The following is a 25,049-nucleotide window of genomic DNA, read 5'->3' on the forward strand; positions in this document are numbered from 1 at the left end:
AAACCTGCCCAACTTTTGTAAGTAAGCTGTAAGGAATGAGCCTGACAGATTTCAGCCTTCTACTTACATGGAAAGTTGGAGAATTAGTGATGAGTGAGTGAGTCAGTCAGTCAGTCAGTCAGTCAATCAATGAGGGCTTTGCCTTTTATTAACATAGATTATTTCTTTCCTACTGGGAGTTTTGCTGCTGTGGCATATGAAATGTAATGGACACATCTTTCTTTTGGCTGAGAGAAAATGAGTTTGTGCTATGGCTAGGTGTCTTTGTCAAATTAGGATAAGATTTTGATAAATTAATCATTCATGTAAGGGCAGCAAATTGCATGGTTTTCTTACACAGTAAACTGTGCATTATATACAGTGCATCCGTAAAGTATTCACAGCGCATCACTTTTTCCACATTTTATGTTACAGCCTTATTCCAAAATGGATTAAATTCATTTTTTTCCTCAGAATTCTACACACAACACCCCATAATGACAACGTGATAAAAGTTTACTTGAGATTTTTGCAAATTTATTAAAAACTAGCAAAATACCCACGCTTCGCAGCAGAGAAGTAGTGTGTTAAAGAAGTTATGAAAAAGAAAAGGAAACATTTTAAAAATAACGTAACATGATTGTCAATGTAATTGTTTTGTAACTGTTATGAGTGCTGTCATCAAGGATTTGATTATCATTATTTCTTTCAATCAGGTTCGTATTTGGAGGATGTGTTGTGTTCAAGTTATATTCCGTGTTTGTCAACTGTTGTAAAGATAACAGGTTTCTTACATCGAAGTGTTCACTACCCAAATCGGTACTCGTGAATCTAAGATGTTTAACAGGCATTCCCGGTAAGTCGTGGATTTGCCTGCGAATATTTAGCAGCAGCGTGTCTATGAACTTAATTTTAAACTTAAGCTTTACACCTTGCTTTCCTATTGATATGTCTACAAAGGCTTGGTCAGCTTCAGAGGGTTGTTCCTTTCTTATTGCATCAATAAACAGCTCGTCTTCTTCTTTATCTCAGACATCACACAGTGCATGCACGGGTTTACCTTTCCCAGTCCTGCAAAGTCAGTTCACGTGAGCCGCTCGGAGTACAAGCATCAAAGGTTCTCAGCTGTGCTTGTGCTATCTCGTGCGATCTCGCGATGTCCATGGCTTTATTTAATGTTATCGCAGACCCAGCACTTTAAAGTTTCTCTCGCACTTTTGCTGAGTTTGTGCCAAACATTATTCTATCCCTGACCATGTCATCTTCGTTTGCATAAGCACAGTCCTTCACCAGCAATTTTAACTCTGTTACAAAGTGATGAAAAGTCTCATTTATACCCTGCGTCCTCTCATTAAACTTGTATCTCCCGAATATTGTATTCGTCTTAGGCATGACAAACGCCAGCGGCAGCGTGTCTATGAACCTAATTTAAAGTTGAGCTTTACACCTTGCTTTCCTATTTGTTTGCATCAGCACAGTCCTTCACCAGAAATTTTAACTCCGTTACAGCAATTTCTACCCATATCGGTACTTGTGAATCTAAGATGTTTAAAAGGCATCCCGGTATTAAGTTGTGGATTTGCCTGTGAATATTTAGCGGCAGCGTGTCTATGAACGTAATTTTAAACTTAAGCTTTACACCTTGCTTTCCTATTGATATGTATACAAAGGCTTATTCAGCGTCACAGGGTTGTTCGTTTCCTACTGCATCAATAAGCAACTCGTCTTCCTCTTTATCTGAGGGATCACACACTGCATGTACGGATTTACCTTTCCCAGTCCTGTAAAGTCGGTTCACGTGAGCTGCTCGGAGTACATGCATCGAAGGTTCTCAGCTGTGCTTGTGCGATCTTGCGATGTCCATTTAATGTCAGACCCAGAAATACGTCTTCTCATTAAACTTGTATCTCGCGAATATCGTATTCGTCGTAGGCATGACAAACGGCAGCGGCAGCGTGTCTATGAACTTAATTTAAACTTAAGGTTTACACCGTGCTTTGTTTCAGCAGTAGCTGCACTTATGAATATGCTTGTATGCGTCACTCGCATCATATTCTTTTGCTGCCTTCTCAATTGTGTAATGCGTTTTTTGTTCAGTGCTCTTTGGAGCTCTTGCTTGTTCTCTGCGTACTGTTTTCACAGTCTGTTCACGTAAGCCGCTTGGAGTACATGCACCGAAGGTTCTCAGCTGTGCTTATGCTATGTCGTGCGATCTTGCAATGTCCACGGCTTTATTTAATGTTAGCTAAGACCCAGCACTTAAAAGTTTCTCTTACACTTTCGCTGAGTTTGTGCCAAACACTATTCTATCCCTGACCATCTCATCTTCGTTTGCATAAGCACAGTCCTTCACCCGCAAATATTTAGCGGCAGCTTGTCTATTGGATTGCTGCGGACGGACGGCCTTATATGAGCAGGCACTCAATTACGTGGGAGGCGTGACGACGAGGGACACAACTCCGCCTCACACGGCGACCGAACTGCAGGCTATGGCCGTATATATGTATGTAAGTAGGTTCAAGTTATGACCGTTACGCGTAGAATTTCGAAATGAAACCTGCCTAACTTTTGTAAGTAAGCTGTAAGGAATGAGCCTGTCAAATTTCAGCCTTCTACCTACACGGGAAGTTGAAGAATTAGTGATGAGTGAGTCAGTCCGTGAGGGCTTTGCCTTTTATTAGTATAGAAGATAAAAAAACTGAGAAATCTCATGTACATAAGTATTCATAGCCTTTGCTGAATACTTTGTCGATGCACCTTTGGCAGCAATTACAGCCTCAAGTCTTTTTGAATATGATGCCACAAGCTTGGCACACCTATCCTTGGCCAGTTTCGCCCATTCCTTTTTGCAGCACCTCTCAAGCTCCATCAGGTTGGATGGGAAGCGTCGGTGCACAGCCATTTTAAGATCTCTCCAGTGATGTTCAATCAGATTCAACTCTGGGCTCTGGCTGGGCCACTCAAGGACATTCACAGAGTTGTCCTAAAGCCATTCCTTTGATATCTTGGCTGTGTGCTTAGGGTCGTTGTCCTGCTGAAAGATGAACCGTCACCCCAGTCTGAGGTCAAGACCGCTCTGGAGCAGGTTTTCATCTAGGATGAACATTGCTGCAGTCATCTTTCTTTTTATCCTGACTAGTCTCCCAGTTCCTGCCGCAGAAAAATATCCCCACAGCACGATGCTGCCACCACCATGCTTCACTGTAGGGATGGTATTGGCCTGGTGATGAGCGGTGCCTGGTTTCCTCCAAACGTGACACCTGGCATTCACACCAGAGAGTTTAATCTTTGTCTCATCAGACCAGAGAATTTTGTCTCTCATGGTCTTCGAGTCCTTCAGGGTGCCTTTTGGCAAACTCCAAGCAGGGTGCCATGTGCCTTTTACTAAGGAGTGGCTTCAGTCTGGCCACTCTACCATACAGGCCTGATTGGTAGATTGCTGCAGAGAAGGTTGTCCTTCCGGAGGACCTCTGGAGCTCTGACAGAGTGACCATCGGGTTCTTGGTCACCTCCCTGACTAAGGCCCTTCTCCCCTGATCGCTCAGTTTAGATGACCGGCCAGCTCTAGGAAGTGTCCTGGTGGTTTCGAACTTCTTCCACTTACGGATGATGGAGGCCACTGTGCTCATTGGGACCTTCAAAGCAGCAGAAATATTTATTTAACCTTCCACAGATTTGTGCCTTGAGACAATTCTGTCTCAGAGGTCTACAGACAGTTCCTTTGACTTCATGCTTGGTTTGTACTCTGACATGAACTGTCAACTGTGGGACCTTATATAGACAGGTGTGTGCCTTTCCAAATCATGTGCAATCAACTGAATTTACCACAGGTGGACTCCAATTAAGTTGCAGAAACACCTCAAGGATGATCAGGGGAAACAGGAAGAACCTGAGCACAATTTTGAGCTTCATGGCAAAGGCTGTGTAAATTACTTCGAGTTTGTATTAAAATGTACTGTCGAAATATATGTTGTTTATTTAATGAGAAGTGTAGTAATTCAAGTAAATACCAAAGTAAAATGCTTACATTGCTGTGTCAAGTTAAGACTGTTGTAAAGCACTTTGATTTTTTGAGTGAAAAATACGTTTTGAGCAGGTATAAAGATTGCTGTTCTAGGTTTATGCCTGATATATAGGCCAGTCATTAAACAGTTTAATATTCCTTTTTCCTTAGGGTTTATTTTTTCATTTCAACTGTATCAAATAATAACTACAAGAATTCTGCTGTAAATTTTTTTTTTTTTTTACTGGAGTCTTCTTCACAAAAATCATATTATTAATGCTGTTTCTAAAACTGTTTATTTTCAGAGATATGAAGAATGCTGTGATTGGCAACAACAAGCAAAAAGCGAACCTTATTGTGCTTGGAGCTGTACCGAGGTGAAAGTACAAAGCATGCTGCTTTAGCTTAGTGTCACCCTTAGTCTCCTCAAAATGCACATTATATTAACTTTTTGTTGTAGAAAGTCTCTTATCTCATGCAAGATGTTTTCATTCTGTCAATATTAATAAAGCTATTAATAAGTGACAAATATTTTCCATGTTTTATTACAAAAGCATTGAAAGCCTCCTGCTTATTAGTCCACCATTTATAGTCATTTATCTGTATCCTGTGACAGAATAGTATATTGTGTTTTTTTCAGGTCAGTTTTTAAAAGTGTTCGTCATGTTGATTCACATCTGATTTAAACAGAATGTAGCATTGTACATCTTTTTTTTTTTTTTTAATCTTTCGATGTAATGCAGTTTATAGAATTAATAAAAATGATTTCTTTAAAAAGAGCTAACGTTTCTCTTATCAGCCAACCTAAGTAACATAGTTCATTTTAAGTATGTTTGAACAAGAAGGCTGCTTTACTTGTATTGTAATCTTATTAAGTGGAAACAGCCTTTAGTAACAGGGAAAATGAATAAATGAGAATGCTTTTAGTAATGCATGAAGATAGTTTGACTATGTTAGGAGCCCTTCTAGGTCATTTGTTTCATGTAGATCAGATTTGGTAACCATTGAATGAAAAAACGCTAAAACTGAAAGTGCTGGACTATAAACAGATTTTATGTCAAGTTTAAGGAAAAACAAAATCCTTCAAAGCTGCCGTATTTCTTTTAAGTGTATAATAAAAAAACACGTAGGAATATTTAACTGAATTAATATTTATTAGGTATTTTCCTACTGCAGGAACTTTGTTTTCAGCAACCAGAGAGTTCCTGTACAATGTAGGCCCTGAGCCACTTTCCTGTGTTGCTTTCCCTCTGCACAACAGGAACTGTAACTTTTGTACACGATTTGATATGCAAAGAAGTGTGATGCATTGTGAAGAGAGGCATGTTCAAGAGTTCACTGGGCATTCCCCCTTCTTATTGCTCTGAAGCAGTAGTGACTTCATGGGGGAGATCATTGCTTTGGTGTGCCGCACCAGGGTGGTGACTATGAAGAACAGTGCAGTGTGAAGTGCGATGCCACATCTTCACTAATAGCTGCCCAAAGTCCAAACAGATTTGTAAGATAGTGCCCATGCTTATGGTAAACCAATCAGCAGAATTTATTGTCTGAACCCACAATAATTCTTGGATGAACAAAAAGGACATACCCTGGAGAAGAAGCTAAAAAAATACTGTTAACTACAGATGGGCTGAGTTCCTGTAGTGGGAGTGCTATGTATGTTCCTGAGTTTCTAAAAAGTTCCTGTGGTGGGAAGGCATCTGTTGAATAGAATGTATTGGTTGTCTGAAGAAAAATTGACAAGGTTCTTCAAGCATTTAATCTGAAATTACACTAAACAATGTCTGTAAGATGTGCTTTTAAGCAGCAGCAAAATTCTAATCTACATACAACATAACACCGTAATTGGTTGTATTACAACATTAAAAAGACCCTGCAAGACCACCAACAGACATTACTGCCTTGTATTGTAATCGTACATTCATTTTAAGTTTTGCCTTTTTTTTTCCGTTTTGTACATTTGTCCCATTAAGACTCCATATCTGATTTGGATTTGAGATACAGACCAAAAATTCTTGAATAGTTGTTGGTAGAGAAATCCTATCAGCACTTGGGACGGCGGGAGAACAAAAAACTCCTGTGTGGTTTTCAGTTCTGGGACATCAGATAGTCATGCATGAGATGGATTAGAGCAGATCAGGAGACAGGCAAAACTTCTTGAAAACCAGAAAATATTCAGAAGTTACTTGCATGAAGTGTTCAAAAAATGCAGACAGTCAGTAATTTCCTAACCTACTTTGTCTTGAACAAAGTCACAGGGGTTTGCTGGAGTCTATCCTAGCTAGCATAGGGTGCAAGACCGGGAACAAACCATGGATAGGGTGCCAGTTCATTGGAGGTCACACACACCCACACATGAAGCACACACTTGAACTAATTTCAAAATGCAAGATTAACCACATGCATGCACTCACATGCTCCTCTCACATCAGTGTGATTTAAGATTGCTGGGTTGTGCTAAATACTGTTAAAAGCTCTTGTAAATGTGTACAGCAAAACATCCCTATAGATTTGTCTCACCACACCCTATCATAATAGCATTGTGGTTCAAGCTCTAACTCATTGATGAATGGCAATGTTGTGCTTTTGGCTTAAAGTAAAAAAAGACTTCAACAATAGCATATTATTTGTTAAATGGTGAAGAGTCAAACCCTGCAGCTTTTATGCACCCATATAAAATTAGGGAAATGCTCAGGTTTACTCAAATGTATTGGAACTTGACAAAACTAAATAGCTTTCATTAATCTAATTCTATATTATTAGAATAAAATTAATTTCATGATTTAACTACTAGTGATATGTTGTAAGAGAATTGCTGGAACATTTCAATAGATTCCTTTTCAAAACCCTCACCAAAGTCGGCAACTGTATTCCAGTATGGATTACAAAATGCAGATATCTGAACAAATATGTCAGGAGGACAGGGCATTTTATTTTTCCTTTCCAAGCAATAAAGTTATACAGTTACACAAAATAGAAATTAATATTATCTCCTTAATTGTATGCTAAAAAGACTGTATGTTACAGCTAAAGCGGAGAAACTTTTTTTTTTTCTTTTAACACTTTTGCAGTGAATAGGAAGAGAATTTTCAAATATTGACTGTGCAAACGTTAAAATTTGTTTTAAATACAATAGTCAGCTTATTTTAGGATGTGAAAATTATATTCCTTCTTTGCTCTACTACCTATAGATATTTAGACCTCATTACCTGAATTTACCCTACTTCCTGGCATCCTGCTCTCTTGTTTTTGGAATATTTACAGTATTTAAATTTGCCTTAGCCATGTATGCAAAGAGAAAGCGGGAATGGGAAGTTGCGTCCAGTGCTTAGTTACCTTATATTGTGCCTCTCCTCCAAAAAAGACACAATTCAGAATTCATTCAGCAAAGATAATCATGGTGAAACAGTTACCAGTTTTTCACTCTAAATAACAGTTTTATAAATTATAACCTGCGACCTAAGTTAAGATTAGTTTTTTTTTTTTTGTCAGAACATCACCCATCTGTTTTGCTGGCTGCCTAGACTAGATTCTTAAATTTTGACAGTTTTACTCCCAGAAAGTAGACTTTGTCATATATATTGGTGATTGTTGCCTTTAGTCAGAGTTCTATGAGTTACAATTTTCTCAACCATATGGATTGCAAACTAATAATGAACTGTCTTTCTTTCTGTTTGCTATTATTTTAACTATTCCATTGGGAACTAATTAAGAATTAAACTGTTAAAGCATAAACTGTACAATACTTTCTTGATGCATATAGACCTGGTTTTGTAAAATAAACCTCTTGTGGTAATTCCACATTAATCATTCTGAAAAGATCACTAATTCATCAAGAGTAGATGCACATAATGATGCAATGACTCCTAAACAGAATTACTTATTGTGCACATATTTTGTAAACGGCCTTCACTGTGAAGTGATATTTATTATGAAACAAGTTGCAGCTTCCTTTTCAGAACTGAAAATATTGCAGTTACATCAGCTTGTATTTATAATCTATTGAATTAATTGCAGGAACTAGTAAAGAAAAAAAAATTCCTATTGAGTATCACAGGCATATTTATTAAATATTTTAAATAAATTACAGTTGCACAAGGTTCAAGTTTAAATGAAAATCTGCCACCGCAATGGTAATTTACAAATGTAGTTTAATTCCACTCTTCCTAAATAATCTAGTTCATTTAAAAGTACATAGTGTTGAAGAGTGTAATATCTACAGAGTCTTACAAAAAAGTGGCAAGGCCTGCAATGTTCAATATTATCTATAAACAATACAAAATGACAAAATTAATCTTCACAGTGTCTTTAGGTTTGATACGTTTTAATAAAGTCTTATTAAACAAATGTTGATGTATTAGAGGAGAGGTTTAGATTTAGGCAGCTTACCAATGCAGTGATTAACACTGCTTCCAAACAGCTTGATGAGGACAGCCCCAATTACTTGCCTATTTGCTCAGAGTGTATGTGGAATTTGTATGTTTTTTCCCTGTATATAGTTTTTTTGCCAGGTGTTTTTGTCTTCAAGATTTGGTTATAATGTTAACTGGCAACTCTGTAATAGTTCAGAGTTACTGATTGTTTGTGTGTGAATGCGATTGTACCCCATAAATGTACTTGCACCATGTCCATATTTGCTTCTTGACCTATGCCCATTTTATTTTCAGTTAAGTCTGTTGTATTCTATTGTTGTAGGTTGTTATACCTTCTTCAGCAGGAATGTTCTACGTCTGAACTAAGGACTGAATGTGCTGTGGTTCTAGGCAGCCTGGCTATGGGCACAGAAAACAACATTAAATCCTTGGTTGACTGCCACATCATCCCAGCTTTACTTCAAGGTACAATTTTTTTTTTTAATATTTCCATAACATCTGTTCCACTGCATTCTTTCTTTGTAGAATCTAACATAAAACGGATAATTTATCAACTAACATAATCGACTATTTATTCATAAACCTTAAATGATAGCTAAAACCTTGCTTTTAGCTTAGTATTCAGTATTCCCCATTGCTCTTAACAGTAGAATCCCCGAAGCCTATTAGAATATTAGAACACTCTAGACGAGAACAGGCCATTCAGCCCAACAAAGCTCGCCAGTCTTATCCACTTATTTCTTCCAAAAAACATCAAGTCGAGTTTTGAAAGTCCCTAACATCTTACTGTCAACCACACTACTTGGTAGCTTATTCCAAGTGTCTATCGTTCTTTGTGTAAAGGAAAACTTCCTAATGTTTGTACAAAATTTGCCCTTAAGTTTCCAGCAATGTCCCTGTGTTGATGAACTCATTTTAAAATAAGTCTCGATCCACTGTACTAATTCCCTTCATAATTTTAAACATTTCAATCATATCACCTCTTAATCTTCTTTTGCTTAAACTGTATAGACTCAGCTCTTTTAATCTTTCCTCATAATTCAACCCCTGTAGCCCTGGAATCAGCCTAGTATCTCATCTCCGGACCTTTTCTAGCACTGCTATGTCCTTTTTGTAGCCTGGAGACCAAAACTGCACACAGTACTCAAGATGAGGCCTCACCAGTGCATTATAAAGGTTGAGCATAACCTCCTTGGACTTGTACTCCACACATCGTGCTATATAACCTAACATTCTGTTAGCCTTCTTAATGGCTTCTGAACACTGTCGGGAACTATAATGTAGAGTCCACTCTGACTCCTAAATCTTTCTTAAAGGTGTAATCTCGATTTTCCGACCGGACATTGTGTATTCAAGCCTAGCATTTTTACTTCCTGTGTGTAATACTTTACATTTACTGACGTTAAATTTCATGTGCCACAAATATGCCCAAGCCTGTATGCTGTCCAGGTACTTCTGTAAAGATTCCAAATTATCTGCTAATCCACCTGTCTTGGTATCATTTGCAAGCTTAACCAGGTTTTACTTGTATTCCTATCTAAATCGTTTATATGTGTTATATATATACATATATATATATATATATATATATATATATATGTATACATATACACACATACATACACTAGCAAAATACCCGTGCTTTGCAGCGGAGAAGTAGTGTGTTAAAGAAGAAATGAAAAAGAAAAGGAAACATTTTGAAAATAACGTAACATGATTGTCAATGTAATTGTTTTGTCACTGTTATCTATATATTTATATATCTATATATATATATTGTGAGACTTGCCCAGACATCACCAGTCGGAGACCACATCTTTATAAAAGTCACACGTTTATTTAACATCAAATAAACACAGTCCAAAACACGACACAAAGCACACAGCAATAATCACCCACAATGAACTCAATCCTTCGCCGCCAATCTCCTCCTGGGAGCTTTGTCCTGCTCCCAGATTTCTGGGAGGCGGCGCCTTTTATTCCCGCCCGGATGTGTTCCAGGTGGCTGATGACGAACTTCCGGCAGCATTTCCTGGTGTGGCGGAAGTGCTGCCCTTTGCACCGGAAGCACTCCGGCGCCCCTGGCAGGTTCCTCCGCCATCTTGCAGAGTGTGGCGGAAGTAACTGTCTCCAGGTTCCTCGAGGCTTAAGATGCCCCCTGGCGGAGGACACGGGTCCAAACAGTCCAGAACCCTTTTTCTCCTTTCCCGTGGTCCTCTCCTTCTCCAGGGTGGTTGCCCCCTTGTGGCTCAGAAGCTATTCTTATGACATTCCGGTGTAGCTATTCTTATGACATTCCGGTGTATGTGTGTGTGTGTGTATATATATATATATATATATATATATAGATATATATATAGATATAGATATAGATATAGATATCTATCTATCTATCTTCCCCCCCCCTTTGGGGTGCGAGCAGCTGTTGCTGGGGGTGCCAGAATCCATCGAGGAAGAAAAATGAAAAACATTATTTGTACAAAATCTTAATTTATCTATCCATTCCTAAATAATTTAATGGGCTGGCTATTTCGTATCAGTGCAATATGCTGCTTGTTAAAACGGAAGACTCCTGCTCTTACGTGCACTTGCTGTAGTGCTTCGTGGGTATTATAAACTATCGTATCTTTTCAAGTTCTATTTAAATTTTAAATTTAAGCAATTTTTATTTAGTCGACAGAAATATGTTTGGTAGGAATGTAAGTTAAATTTAGTCATCATTGCATAAATTTTTCTTCACCATAGAAATTTAAAGACTAAATACAACTTACATTCCTACCAAACATATTTCTGTCGACTAAATAGAACCTACTTATATCCAAATTCAATCTATTGAGCTATCGTCTGCCTGCCTGCCTGGATAAGTCACCCTCACTTCGCTCTTACTTTTTTTACCGTTCATTTAATCATGGCTAGTCGCGAAAAAATTACAACATGGAAGTATGGCTTAACCAAAACAATTATTGATGGCGAATAAAGTATCCATTATTCATAAAGCTTCAATTGGTGATCTGTTTTTCTGCGTTAACCTCATATTTTTTCATAGTTCTTCTCAAACCAAGGAGGTGTGAGGGTAAAATGAATCGGGAAGCGCTGATATATATATATCTCTACTAATAAAAATCAAAGCCCTGACTGACTGACTGACTCACTCACTCAGTCACTCATCACTAATTCTCCAACTTCCCGTGTAGGTAGAAGGCTGAAATTTGGCAGGCTCATTCCTTACAGCTTACTTACAAAAGTTAAGCAGGTTTCATTTCGAAATTCTGCGTGTAACGGTCATAACGGTCGACAGCGTCCGCCATGTTGAACTTTATTTATGGCCCCATCTTCACGAAATTTGGTAGGCGACTTCCCTGCGCTAACCAAAACCAATGTACGTACTTATTTCAGTTGTATGATGCCACTGTCGGCCGCCATATTGAACTTTTCAACGGTCTTTGTTACTTATGGGCCCATCTTCAAGAAATTTGGTACGCGGGTTCCCAACGCTAACTGAATCCTACTTGCGTGCGTATATACGTCCATAGCCTGCAGCTCGGTCACCGTGTGAGGTGGCGTTGGTTCCCCCATCCCAACGCCTCCCATGTTGTTGGCTGCCTGCCTATATAAGGCCATCCGTCACTCCGGTCTCTACATTCCCTTCCTTGCTTCGTTACGGGATTCATGTCTCCCTGTCTCATGTCTCGGCGCTCCACGTTTTGAGTAGGGAGCTGCTATTATTATTATCTTATTATATAATATGCTACTGTGGCTTTCTGTTTGTCTGTCCAGGATTTAAAATCACCTGTAGCTCGCAAACTGTTTGACTTATTGAACTGAAATGTGGTACACATATACTACGCGACCTCTACTGTCCACTTTCGGGGTGATGATTTTTATTACTCTTTTATTTTTGTTTTATTGTAGAATCGGCGGCGGCCGTGCAGTGCATGCGTATAGGCAACGTTCTCATCCCCTCCACCCCTACCTCTCAATATCTTAAATCATTCTAGAGGCAGATTGAAGACTTAAGTTCCAGCTTAAGTGAAAAATTAAGAAAAACATATTAAGTACTTGCAACACAAATAATGTGAAGAAGTGGGCCACTAGTGTGGAGAAAATTAGCTGCTCAAGAAGCAGCAAGCACATCAGCCTCTGAGCAAACGGATGCCAAATGTACAGAGAAAAGAGTATGAAAACTATAAGTCAGGTGTATTTAGTCTGCCGTTACTGTTTATTACTATAATATAATAAATACATACATTTGATTTGAGTCTGTAACATCCGGTGTAAATTTTGACTACCTGTAAAAGTTAGCATTTTTTTATTATTCAGTTTTATTCTCTCGGTGACATTTACGTGGTACAACAGACTTGCCTCTCCCTCTCTGAGTTGTTGCCGTTTATCTCCATTCTTTTCACATAGGTACTGTGCTTGATGCCTGCTGAAAATTACTTGTTGTACCGGCAATCAAAGATACGATGTCCCATGACCGCTATCAGACTGAACAAAGGCAGAGCTGTAATAACAGACAGCTTCTTCACAGCGCTTTCTCTGGCTAATAGACTGCTACACCACAACGCAACTCTGCTTGGCACCATAAAGGACAATGGGACATCCACCTGCAGCTAAAGTCACTTTACTATGTGAGCAATTCGCCATGCTAGTGTTTAGTTCTGGCAGAGTCATGCTGATGGTGTATGCGCCCAAAAAGAAGAAGCCTTTGAGTTCAGTCTGTTACAGCCTGGTAAAGTTTTGCTACCTGTAAAAGATAACGCTGAAGGGCTATAAGCAGACTCACAAACGTTGGTGAATCATGTCTGCTTGGCATCTTGTTGTCATACAATTTTTTTGTTATTCAGTTTCATTCTTGAGTAAAAGCACACTTGTTTCATTATACTTTTGCAAACATGTTTATTTTATACTAGCCGACCCGCGGCGTAGTATACCCCTCATAATTATTTATTGATGGGTGAACACTTCCTGAAAGACACAGTTCTCCAAATGGGGTGGGTTTGAGGATACGACTGTGAGTGAATGAATAAATGGAACTCTGGAGAGAGCAACATACAATTGTCCGTGACTGAAAACTGGTTTTGGCAGATACAGGCATATCTTTTTGAAAGTTTGGCCCTGTGCCTTATTAATTGTCATTGCAAAAGCTAATCTAACAGGAAATTGTCTGCATGTAAAAGTAAAAGGCAAATTTCAATCTGATGGTGTCAGGGAAATCCAGGGAATAAGGACAGTTTGTGAGGTAGCAGCTGCGATAGTTTTACACTCCAGTACATTGCAGTTAATGCTGGTAACAGTCAGTCTAGTGCCATTACAGAGACCTCTTGCTGGCATGAGGTTTCTGAGAAGCATGACAACTGAACCAATCTTAATTTTGAGTTTATGCAGAGGCATGCCAGTGGGAGGTAAGACTGTTAAGAAATTCTTCGGGGAATGAAAGTTGATCTGTGGGATCATCTGTGATGATGGAGTCATCGCTGGTGAAAGTTACTTCATCGGTAGGGATAAGTTTCAGTACTTGTTCATTAAGGTGTAGCGAGTCTTCGTTGTTGATGCTTAATATAGCTCGCGTACTGAGTTGTTCCGGAGTGACAGTTGAGAAGTCGATACCTCGAGAGCGAGGGTGGACGCGGGAGGAGGGTTAGAGTTGACGGGTGGAGCTCTGTCGTGCATATCCCATGGTCTCTGTCGTGCGTATCCCATGGTCACTGTCGTGCGTACCCCATGGTCGGGCGACTTAGTCAATTATATATATATAGATTCCAGTAACCACTTGAATAAGATTGAATCTGTCTCTGCCTCTCTCATGAACGCAGACACACATTTATACATGAAATCATCATTATTTGAAAAAGCCATGGCATTTGAACATGAATTGTCATTTGAACATGTTTTGTTTTTTTTGCCTTGCCTGTACTCCACGTTATGGTGCATGATACTGAAAATGCAGACAGACTTCATACAGTTCAGGCAAGATCGAAAAAAAATATATATCAGATAACCAAACATTGCTCAGTTCGCTGAAATCACGGACATTTTTGTGATTTTACTGATGTTGGTGAATTGTATTAAAGTCAATGGGGAAGGATTAACTGAACTAGATTTGACTGGATTATAATGATTCAATCGACTTTAACACTAGAATTACCAGAGCCTACGATAAAACTCGTAAATCCTGCCCACATTAAATCCGTTCACACCTCTCCGTCAGCGTCTTGTCCTATAAATGTGCTGATTAACACAAGCATTAAGCAGCCTGCTATTCCATCCCCTAACCATCGCAGAACGTTCACAAACCTCTCCCAGCTCATGCCTTGTTTGATTATCTGGGAGTGAACTGCTGGAGTTTTAGAGTGGAAATAATAGATTGTTATTTGGAACACATGCATTTCATGTGTGTTCCTTTTCTACAGTAATCTGTGTAAACACATTGTTAAAACAGAAACTTTTTCATATTTTAGTAATAAATGTTACAATGTGTGTACAAAATGTCACCAACAGTCTGAATGACTTCCGCCCAGTGGCACTTGCATCTGTCATCATGAAGTGCTTTGAGAAACTGGTGCGGAGTCATATCATCGCCTGCCTGCCAGCAGACCTGGACCCATTTCAATTTGCTTACAAAGCAAAGAGATCCACAGAGGACGCTGTGGCCACAGCCCTTCATGCTGCCCTGACCCACCTGGAGCAGCAGGGGAGTTACGCCAGAGTGCTCTTTGTAGACTTCAGCTCGCCGTTTAACACCATCCTCCCACAACGACTGGTGTCCAAACTGGCAGATCTGGGACTTCCATCACTCACCTGCAGTTGGATACTGGATTTCCTGTCTGGTCGCTCCCAGAGTGTCAGGCTGGGTCTCCAAACATCCACTGCTCTCAGCCTCAACACTGGGACACCGCAGGGTTGTGTGCTCAGCCCGCTCCTCTACACCGTCTTCACATATGACTGTGTCCCCATTCACCATAGCAACAAGATCATAAAGTTTGCGGATAACATGACGGTGCTCAGACTCATCTAGGGCAAGGAGGGTGAACTGGCATACAGGGACGAGGTGGAGTGGTTGTCCGGGTGGTGCACAGTCAATAACCTGCTCCTCAACACCACAAAAACGAAGGCGCTTGTTATTGACTTCTAGAAAGAACAAAACTGACATCCAGCTCCTCATCCTTAGCTGGACCTGTGTGGAGAGGGTCCCGGTGTTCAGGTTTCTGGGCATTGCGCTGGAGGATGACCTGACTTTGAGCGCCAACACCAAGGAGCTGCTGAAGAAGGCGCAGCAGAGACTGTATTTTCTGAGAATCCTCAGAAAGAACAATCTCCCCAAAAATCTGCTCCTTGCCTTTTATCACTGTTCCATCGAGAGTGTGCTCATGTACGGACTGTGTATGGTACGGCAGCTGCACTTCCTCAGAAAGGAAAGCGCTCCACAGTGTCGTCAGGACAGTGGAGCGAACAATTGGTTGTACCCTCCCCACTCTGGAACAAATCTACACCTCCCGATGCTGCAAAAAAGCAATTGACATTTCAAAGGATTCATCACATCCCGGTCATTGCCTCTTCCAACTTTTGCCATCTGGCAAGAGATACAGAGCAATGGAAACCAGGACAAACCGCCTTAAAAACAGCTTTTATCCAAAAGCAATCATGGCCCTGAACTCAGAATAAAACTGCTCTGTATCATTCTCTCCCAATACCCAAGTCAACAAGTGCAATTTGTATATTTTGTAAAGTACTTTTATTACTATTCGGTTTGTTATCATTTTCTCTCTTATTGTATTTTAAACTTTTATGCCTCACACTGAGTCGACTGCACCTTCAATTTCGTTGTTCCTTTGTAAAAGTGATAATGACAATTAAGATCTTTCTATCTATAAACTATAGAATGTGTGAAGCCTGAAGTCCAAAGATCAAATAAACACTTTCACAAAAGGTTCAAGAATGATGCAACAACTTCCGTGGCGTAGCGGTAAGATTTGCTGACTTGTAATCAAGAGTTCCAGGTTTGATCCCCACTGCCTCCTATATTTGACGTTTTCAGTAATGAGCTGCTCTTATTGTTAATATTATATAGTACACACACAGCTTTGGTTTGCGTCGGTAACAGACCATGTACATTTATAGTACTGTACTTGTAAAAGTTACCTTTTTTTTTTTTTCTTCTTCATTTTTATTATCCCAGTCATGATCACAGTATTTACTACAGCCCTAGGGATCTGACGCTGTTAGTTTTTATTTGAAACTGGGAGTAACTGTAGATGTGAGTAGTGTTTTGAGGCAATGGAACTGGACATTCTCTGATCTGGAAATCGTCCATTCCGCTATCTTCATGTCCGCGCGAGGAGGAATGTTAACAATAACGTGTCCAAACTCTCTGGGCAAGTAGTAGGGACGCAGACTTACGGCCAACAGTTTGATGTCCCTGCAGCAAGTGGAGATTTTGACGTTTAAATGTCCAGGGTTGCACCACCTTGTGTTCACATAGAGAGCGAGTCCTCCTCCTTTCCGCTTCCCGCAGGTATTTGCGTCTCTGTCCGCTCTAACTGTGCTAAACCCGGGTAGCTCCACATTAGCATCTGGGATGTTAGTTGTTAGCCACGTTTCACAAAAACACAACAAATTGCTGTTTCTGTAGGTCCTGACATTTTTCACCAGCGCAGCTGGTTCGTTGATCTTATTTGGTAGTGAGTTCACATTTTCCAGGATCCCAGAAGGCACCGAAGGCATGTATCGCCACTTTCTTGCTAGCCGTTTAGCCTTTAGCTTAGTGCCTGCCCTGCTGCCACGATACTGCCTTCTTACCTCGTCAGATAAATAGGGAACCACACCGGCATGGGCCTTTGCTCTCAGTGCTTGAAGTTGACTACATGAATAGACAAGTCTCGGCATGTAAAAATCCATGTCCAAGTAGTAAAAAGTGTCCAGGGAACAAGTCCACATAAAAGAAAGAAATAAATGAACCACATGCCATGGCGCAGAATAAAGGGACTTCGCTTCTGACGCTGACGTCCAAGGTTCGATCTCCATGAGGGGATGCAGTGGAGTGTGTACGCCTGATGAGCCCAAATAAGGGCGAAATACGTTTCACGTACTCTGCATTATTTGACAGTAAAACTGTATAACATTCTATGAATCTGCTTCTCGCGACTGAGAGGGTGTGGCGGGCATTTGCCGACTTGCAGACCAACCACATGCGTTACCTGGTAGGTAACCACCCATACAATCAGATCGTGTTTCCGACTACGAATGATATGTATATGTACATATACAGGTAAAATTCCGTTTCAACAAACTCCCAGGGACCTACAAAATATTTCGTTGTAACAAAAATTACGTTGTAATGAGATTTTGTATTTGTTACTATAGTGCTATCTTTAACTTGGATCAAGGCGTTTGCAATCATTTTAATAGCTTCTTTCACGTCACAGTAATCCCTCGCTATATTGCGCTTCGACTTTCGTGGCTTCACTCTATCACGGATTTTATATGAAAGCATATCTAAATATATAACATGGATTTTTTGCTGCTTCACGAGTTTCTGCGGACAATGGGTCTTTCTGCTTCTGGTACATGCTTCCCCAGTTGGTTTCATACAAGGGACACTATTGGCTGATAGCTGAGAAGCTACCCAATCATAGCACACAGTTAAGTTCCTGTGTGTTGATTGGCTCAGCGACGGAGAGCCGAGTTCGATTTTGCTGCGTTAACCAGGAAGTCTCGTCTCGCTCATTCAGCATCAGTGTGTTTCGCTGTGTAAAGAGTTAACTTTTTTGCTCTTTTGTGTTTAACTTTGTGCATAGTCAAGCCCTTCATTACAGCTCCAAAACGATCTGCTCCTGCCACTGCTTCAGGGGCTGTGACCAAGCGCCAATGGAAGATGCTAATGATTGCCGAAAAGGTAAACATTTTGGATATATTGAAGGAAGGGAACAGCTACACCGCTGCAGGACGCCATTACGGCATCAATGAGTCCACGATTCTTTTTATTTAAAAAGGAGGAAAAGAATATAAGATATACGGCCGCAGCGTCCTTTAACCAGGGCGCAAATAATAAGGCTGTAGTCCAGATGGAATCTGCTTTAGGGATTTGGATTAAAGACTGCCAGAAGAAGAACAATGGCAGTGCTACACAATCGCCTGAAGAGGCTCCTTTAGAAGAGCTGTAATGCTTTCCTTTGTTCTGCAGTAAAATTAAACTCATCGTTATCGGACAAGTCGTTGTGCCATTGTTGGTGAGTATCCATAATTAATTTTCTACGTACAGTACTTATTACATGTACATACGTTTAGTGTCACTGTACACACATTTTACTGTATACAATTTTTCTTGCATTGTACCTATTTATTGCTGGTGGCCTGTCTGTCTTAATGGCTGTAACATATGTGATATCGGAGACACTCAATATCTTTAAAATAATATTTAGGTTTTACTGTATATAAACAGTGTGTTTACATATAATTTCAATGAATCTTACCTAATATCTAAGAGAATACAAAGGGTTTATGCTGTATAACTGTGCAGGAAATGGTTATAATAGTGTGGGAGAGTTTATAACGGCTTAAAATATATAAAAATAACCATATGAACATATGGTTTTTACTTTGCAGATTTTCACCTTTCGCGGGGGGCTCTGGAATGCAACCCCTGCGATCGAGGAGGGATTACTGTAATTATAATCTCCTCCTGCCTACAAGTTATGCTGACGAGAATTTTTCTCAGCATTTCCTTGCCATAATACACTTTCAGGGTGCGAATGATGCCCAAATCCAATGGCTGAAGCACTGCTCCGCAATTGGGTGGGTGGAATTCAACTCAAACATTATCTAAATGTGGAAGCGTGTTGTGTGCAGCACAGTTATCAATCAGAAGCTGAATCATCCTTTACTTCTCCTTCATATTGTGAGGCTTCTGAACACTTTTGTTATCCCAACGAGAACGACATGCTGAAGTGCGTCCCGAAACACAATTGCAGCGTCTGTGGAAGATTGATTGTTTGTTGCTGGGGCAAGGCAACAGCAGGCTCACAGAGCTTCAGTGAAGTGCCACAGAACCAAATCATAAACGATCGGGGTCGCGCTATAAGTACCTGTCTTGCACCCTAAAACTCGAGGCTTAGTCTTAGTACTTTGGTAAAACCGGTTTTATTCAGCTTGAAACAGGAACAGCAGGATCTGCCACTCTGCTATACACGGACACAGCAGTCAGGCAGTGTACCTTGCACCACCCATCGAAATCTTTTCTGTTTGCTTTACTGGAGAGATGCAGCATAGCTGTGTGCCTGAACTGATAAACCGTCTTTTTGGGCATGCTATCTAGTTTGGGGAGGTGTCAAGAGTGTTTACAAACCTCACAATGACTGCCGAATTAATAGGAATGTTTCTTCAACGAGCATCACTGAACCGCATAAAAACTGCTTTTTCGATGTCTTCAAATGCAGCAGTTCACATACATTTGCAACCCAAGATTTTTCTTCTTCTTTTCCTCGGCCTTTCAAGAAAGTTGACAGTGTCGATGGCGAAATTCCAAATTCACTGGCAACATCTTTTTTCTTTTTGCCGCAATCGAGAGCTGCGTTTTTTTTTTTTCTCTCTAATATGAACTCTTACTGTTTTTTCATGTCTGCTGTTTCTATAGGAGAGTGACAATGAGTTAAATTCCAATGGATGTTTTTCAAATGTTGACGAGAAATAAGCAAAGGGTATCACTGAAAACCACAGGAAACAAAAAAGCAAAAAAAAAAATAGTACAAGGAAAGTTCGAAGAAAGAAAATAAACTACAGTGTTTATGTTTGGGATCGTTGTGCACAACTGAGCTGCAGCCACAGAACTTTTGTGCTCTTTGTTGTAATGAAAGTATCTGCTGAATGTACTTTGTAGTAACTGTAGTTTCTGTAGATTTGTGTGATTGGGGTAGCTGTCGGGACCATAAAAGTACTTTGTTGTAATGAAAATTTTGTTGTAAAGATATTCATTGTAACGGAATTTTACCTGTGTGTGAGATATATATATACAGTGCATCCAGAAAATATTCACAGCGCATCACTTTTTCCACATTTTGTTATGTTAAAGCCTTATTCCAAAATGGATTAAATTCATTTTTTTCCTCCGAATTCTACACACAACACCCCATAATGACAACGTGATAAAAGTTTACTTGAGATATTTGCCAATTTATTAAAAAAAACAAAAAAAAAATGAGAACTCACATGTACATAAGTATTCACAGCCTTTGCTCAGTACTTTGTTGATGCACCTTTGGCAGCAATTACAGCTTCAAGTCTTTTTGAATATGATGCCACAAGCTTGGTACACCTATCCTTGGCCAGTTTCGCCCATTCCTCTTTGCAGCACCTCTCAAGCTCCATCAGGTTGAATGGGAAGCGTCGGTGCACAGCCATTTTAAGATCTTTCCAGAGATGTTCAATTGGATTCAACTCTGGGCTCTGTCTGGGCCACTCAAGGACATTCACAGAGTTGTCCTGAAGCCACTCCTTTGATATCTTGGCTGTGTGCTTAGGGTGGTTGTCCTGCTGAAAGATGAACCGTTGCCCCAGTCTGAAGTCAAGAGCGCTCTGGACCAGGTTTTCATTCAGGATGTCTCTACATATTGCTGCAGTCATCTTTCCTTTTATCCTGAATAGTCTCCCAGTTCCTGCCGCTGAAAAGCATCCCCACAGCATAATGCTGCCACCATCATGCTTTACTGTAGGGATGGTATTGGCCTGGTGATGAGCGGTGCCTGGTTTCCTCCAAACATGATGCCTGGCATTCACATTGAAGAGTTCAATCTTTGTCTCATCAGACCAGAGAATTTTGTTTCTCATGGTCTGAGAGTCCTTCGGGTGCCTTTCGGCAAACTCCTGGCGGGTTGCCATGTGCCTTTTACTAAGGAGTGGCTTCCGTCTGGCCACTTACCATACAGGCCTGATTGGTGGATTGCTGTAGCGATTGTTGTCATTCTGGAAGGTTCTCCTCTCTCCACAGAGGACCTCTGGAGCTCTGACAGAGTGACCATCGGGTTCTTGGTCACCTCCCTGACTAAGGCCCTTCTCCCCCGATTGCTCAGTTTAGATGGCTGGCCAGCTCTAGGAATAATCCTGGTGGTTTCGAACTTCTTCCACTTACGGATGATGGAGGTCACTGTGCTCATTGGGACCTTCAAAGTAGCATTTTTCTGTAACCTTCCCCAGATTTGTGCCTCGAGACAATCCTGTCTCAGAGGTCTACAAACAATTCCTTTGACTTCATGCTTGGTTTGTGCTCTGACATGACCTGTCAACTGTGGGACCTTATATAGACAGGTGTGTGCCTTTCCAAATCATGTCCAATCAACTGAATTTACCACAGGTGGACTCCAATTAAACTGCAGAAACATCTCAAGGATGATCAGGGGAAACAGGATGCACCTGAGCTCAATTTTGAGCTTCATGGCAAAGGCTGTGAATACTTATGTACATGTGCTTTCTCTATTTTTTTATTTTTAATAAATTTTCTAAAATCTCAAGTAAACTTTTTTCATGTTGTCATTATGTGTTGAATTCTGAGGAAAAAAATGAATTTAATCCATTTTGGAATATGGCTGTAACATAATAAAATGTGGAAAAAGTGATGCGCTGTGAATACTTTCCGGATGCACTGTATATATAAAAATATTTGCACACAAACACAGGATGGGTAAAAGTAGGTTTATAGTTGTGAGTACATGAGGTCGGCAATTTGAGAACTTGTAAGATTGCACCTAAGTACACTATATAACAAGTTAGACTATACAGGAAGTAACTGCAAATTTTTTTGGAATGAATTGGGGTGATTTTCACGTGATGGTCTGACAGAGAGAAATAGAAAAGTTACATTTAAAAAATGTGAACTTGGCTTAAGCTACTTTCACTCTGGCTCTGTTTCTCAGTTTATGTCTTCCTTTTTCAGAAAGGAGGAGATACCATTTGATTACACGTAAGACAAGTCAGTTTCAATATTTCCAGTCCACCAATGGCAGAATGTAAAGAAGTAATAATTTGAAAGAATACACATTTTCATTACATAAAGCTAATCTGTCAAACAGCAGGATGTCAGTATGATTATTTAAAAACTGCCAAATTCAGTAACAATTTAAAATTTTTAAAACAGCAAGTTTTTTTAATTAACAGTACAATGTCAAAGCTTGTTCACAAATAAATTAAGGTACTCTTTATTCTAATAGCTGAAGGATGATAAGAAATTGTAATATCCGCTTCTAAGAACAAGTGGAATAGTAATTCTCAAGTAAATTAACTTGCAATGAATTGCAGGTAAACATGAACAAATTTCATATGTTTTAACTTGAGGAATGCATGGGATCAGAGCTTATCCAGAATCACAGAGTGCAAGGCAAAAAATGTGTCAGTCTGTAACAGGGTCCACTCATGCAGAAATCCACTCTCATACTGTTTGTGTTATATACAGCTTAAAGGTCACGTTTTTTTAGCAATTTTCAGTCGTTCCCATGATTTATAATAATCGTAGCGAGTTGGAGAAAGTTGGTGGCACACTCGCGTAAAGCCAGTCATGTCATATAACCATTGACTCAGTCCTTCTAAAAGTCCACGGCTTGCTCAGACATAATCTGACAAGTTTGATTTTGTCTTTAGCCATACAGGTGAGCTTTGCATAAGAGCTGACAACCAGTGAATGCTTTCTGGAAGTGCAGTTCATATATGATAGCAATGAAAGATAAGGAATGCAAGTGTTTTGAACCTCCCAAATGAAAGAGAAGCGCTTCTGTCTGAATTCTCATGTTTTACATACCATGATATAATGGAAAAAAGAAAAATTGTGGCTGACCTTGCCATAACTGTGAACCCTTTGTGCGGTGTCTGCTCCTTTACGCAGCATAATATTGTCTGTAACGTGTCCACTAAATATGACATGACCATGAATTTTCAGTATTGTAAAATGACAAGGTCCGCTGATCTGGCTATTCAGATGTTCATAATGCTTTCATTCCTCTGTAAGCAGAATTTGGGTCACTACAAACAGTAATTAAGGTGAAAAACAAATAATGGGTGTGCATAGGTATTCACCCCAAAGTCAATACTTTGCAGAGCCACCTTTTGCTGCAATTACAGCTGCAAGTTTCTTGGGGAATGTCTCTATTAACTTAGCACATCTAGCCACAGGGACTTTCACACATTCCTCATAGGAAAACTACTCTAACTTCTTAAAGTTAGATGGGTTGTGGTTGGTGTACAGTAATCTTCAAGTTATGCCACAGACTCTCAGTTGAATTAAGGTCTGGGCTTTGACTTGGCCATTCCAAGACATTTAAATGTTTCCCTTTAAACCACTCCAGTATAGGTTCAGTAATATTTTTAGGGTTATTATCCTACTGGAAGGTGAACCTTCTGCCCAGTCTAAAATCTCAGATAGACTGAAACCGGTTTTCCTCTATAATTACCATGCATTTAGTGCTATCCATCTTTCCTTTAATCTTGACTAGTTTTCCTATCCCTGCCAATAAAAAACATTCCCACAGCTTGATGCTGACACCACCATGCTTCACTATAAGAATGGTGTTATCGAGGTGATGGAAAATGTTGGGTTTGTGGCACATATGACATTTTCCCTGGTAGCGAAAAGTTAAATTTTACTGTCATCTGACCAGAAAACCTTCATCCATGTGTTTGGGGAGTCTGCCTCATGCTTTTTTTTCTAGCCACTTTTCCATAAAGCCCCACTCTATGAAATATATGGATGGAAGTGGCACTGCAGAAGGATGACCCAAATACTTGCTGTGGAACTTTGTAGCTCCTTCAGTGTTACCCTTGGTGTCTTTGTATCTCTAATTAATGCCCCCGATGCCATTTCTGTGAATTTTAGTGGGTGACCTTCTCTTGTTAGGTTTGTAATAGTCTATGCACTCAGATCTTTTCAGTTTTTATTTTGTTTATATTGTATATAGTGTGTGTGTGTATATGTATGTATATACTGTGTGTATGTGTATGTATGTGTGTATATATATATATATATATATATATATATATATATATATACTGTGTATATATATATATATATACTGTGTATATATATATATATATACTGTGTATATATATATATATATATATATATATATATATATATATATATATATATATATATGTATATATATATATATATATACTGTGTATATATATATATATATATATATATATATATATATATAATATATATATATACTGTGTATATATATATATATATATATATATATATATATATATATACTGTGTATATATATATATATATATATACTGTGTATATATATATATATATATATACTGTGTATATATATATATATATATATATACTGTATATATATATATATATATATACTGTATATATCTATACTGTATATAAGGACTATCAAAGTTAATAACGTTATCGCACTGTAACTTTAACGGCGTTAAAAAATGTGTACCTTTAACACAGGTTTTTTTTGACCCTACGAAATTCCTGTAGTTCAAGCTGAGCCTGCAAACTGAATACATGCCAGTCTAGCTTTTAAGTTATTTCTCGTAGAAGTCACTCTGTATCCCTAATTGTAGAGCGATGGAAAAAGGTCCATTAAATGTGAAGCTCAGCTTCAAAACTTTGCCTGACGGCTCACTCGATAAAAAAATAAGGTGGTGTGTAATTACTGTAAAGCTGAACTTAGTTATCACCA

The 25,049-nt window shown here is 39.3% G+C and overlaps 1 protein-coding gene across 8 annotated transcripts in view; it reads left to right on the top strand.

Annotated features, from left to right (window-relative positions):
- Positions 1-25,049, top strand: part of armc8 (armadillo repeat containing 8) — a 276,158-nt gene that overhangs the window by 52,903 nt on the left and 198,206 nt on the right. For all 8 annotated transcript variants that reach the window (XM_039756304.1, XM_039756308.1, XM_039756310.1 and 5 more), the window contains exons 3-4: positions 4,288-4,359; positions 8,678-8,820. In XM_039756304.1, the coding sequence (XP_039612238.1) occupies positions 4,288-4,359; positions 8,678-8,820 (215 nt within the window). The remainder of the gene's footprint in view (positions 1-4,287; positions 4,360-8,677; positions 8,821-25,049) is intronic.

This window comes from Polypterus senegalus, chromosome 6, assembly GCF_016835505.1.
Source record: "Polypterus senegalus isolate Bchr_013 chromosome 6, ASM1683550v1, whole genome shotgun sequence".
Classification (NCBI taxonomy): Eukaryota; Metazoa; Chordata; class Cladistia; order Polypteriformes; family Polypteridae; genus Polypterus; species Polypterus senegalus.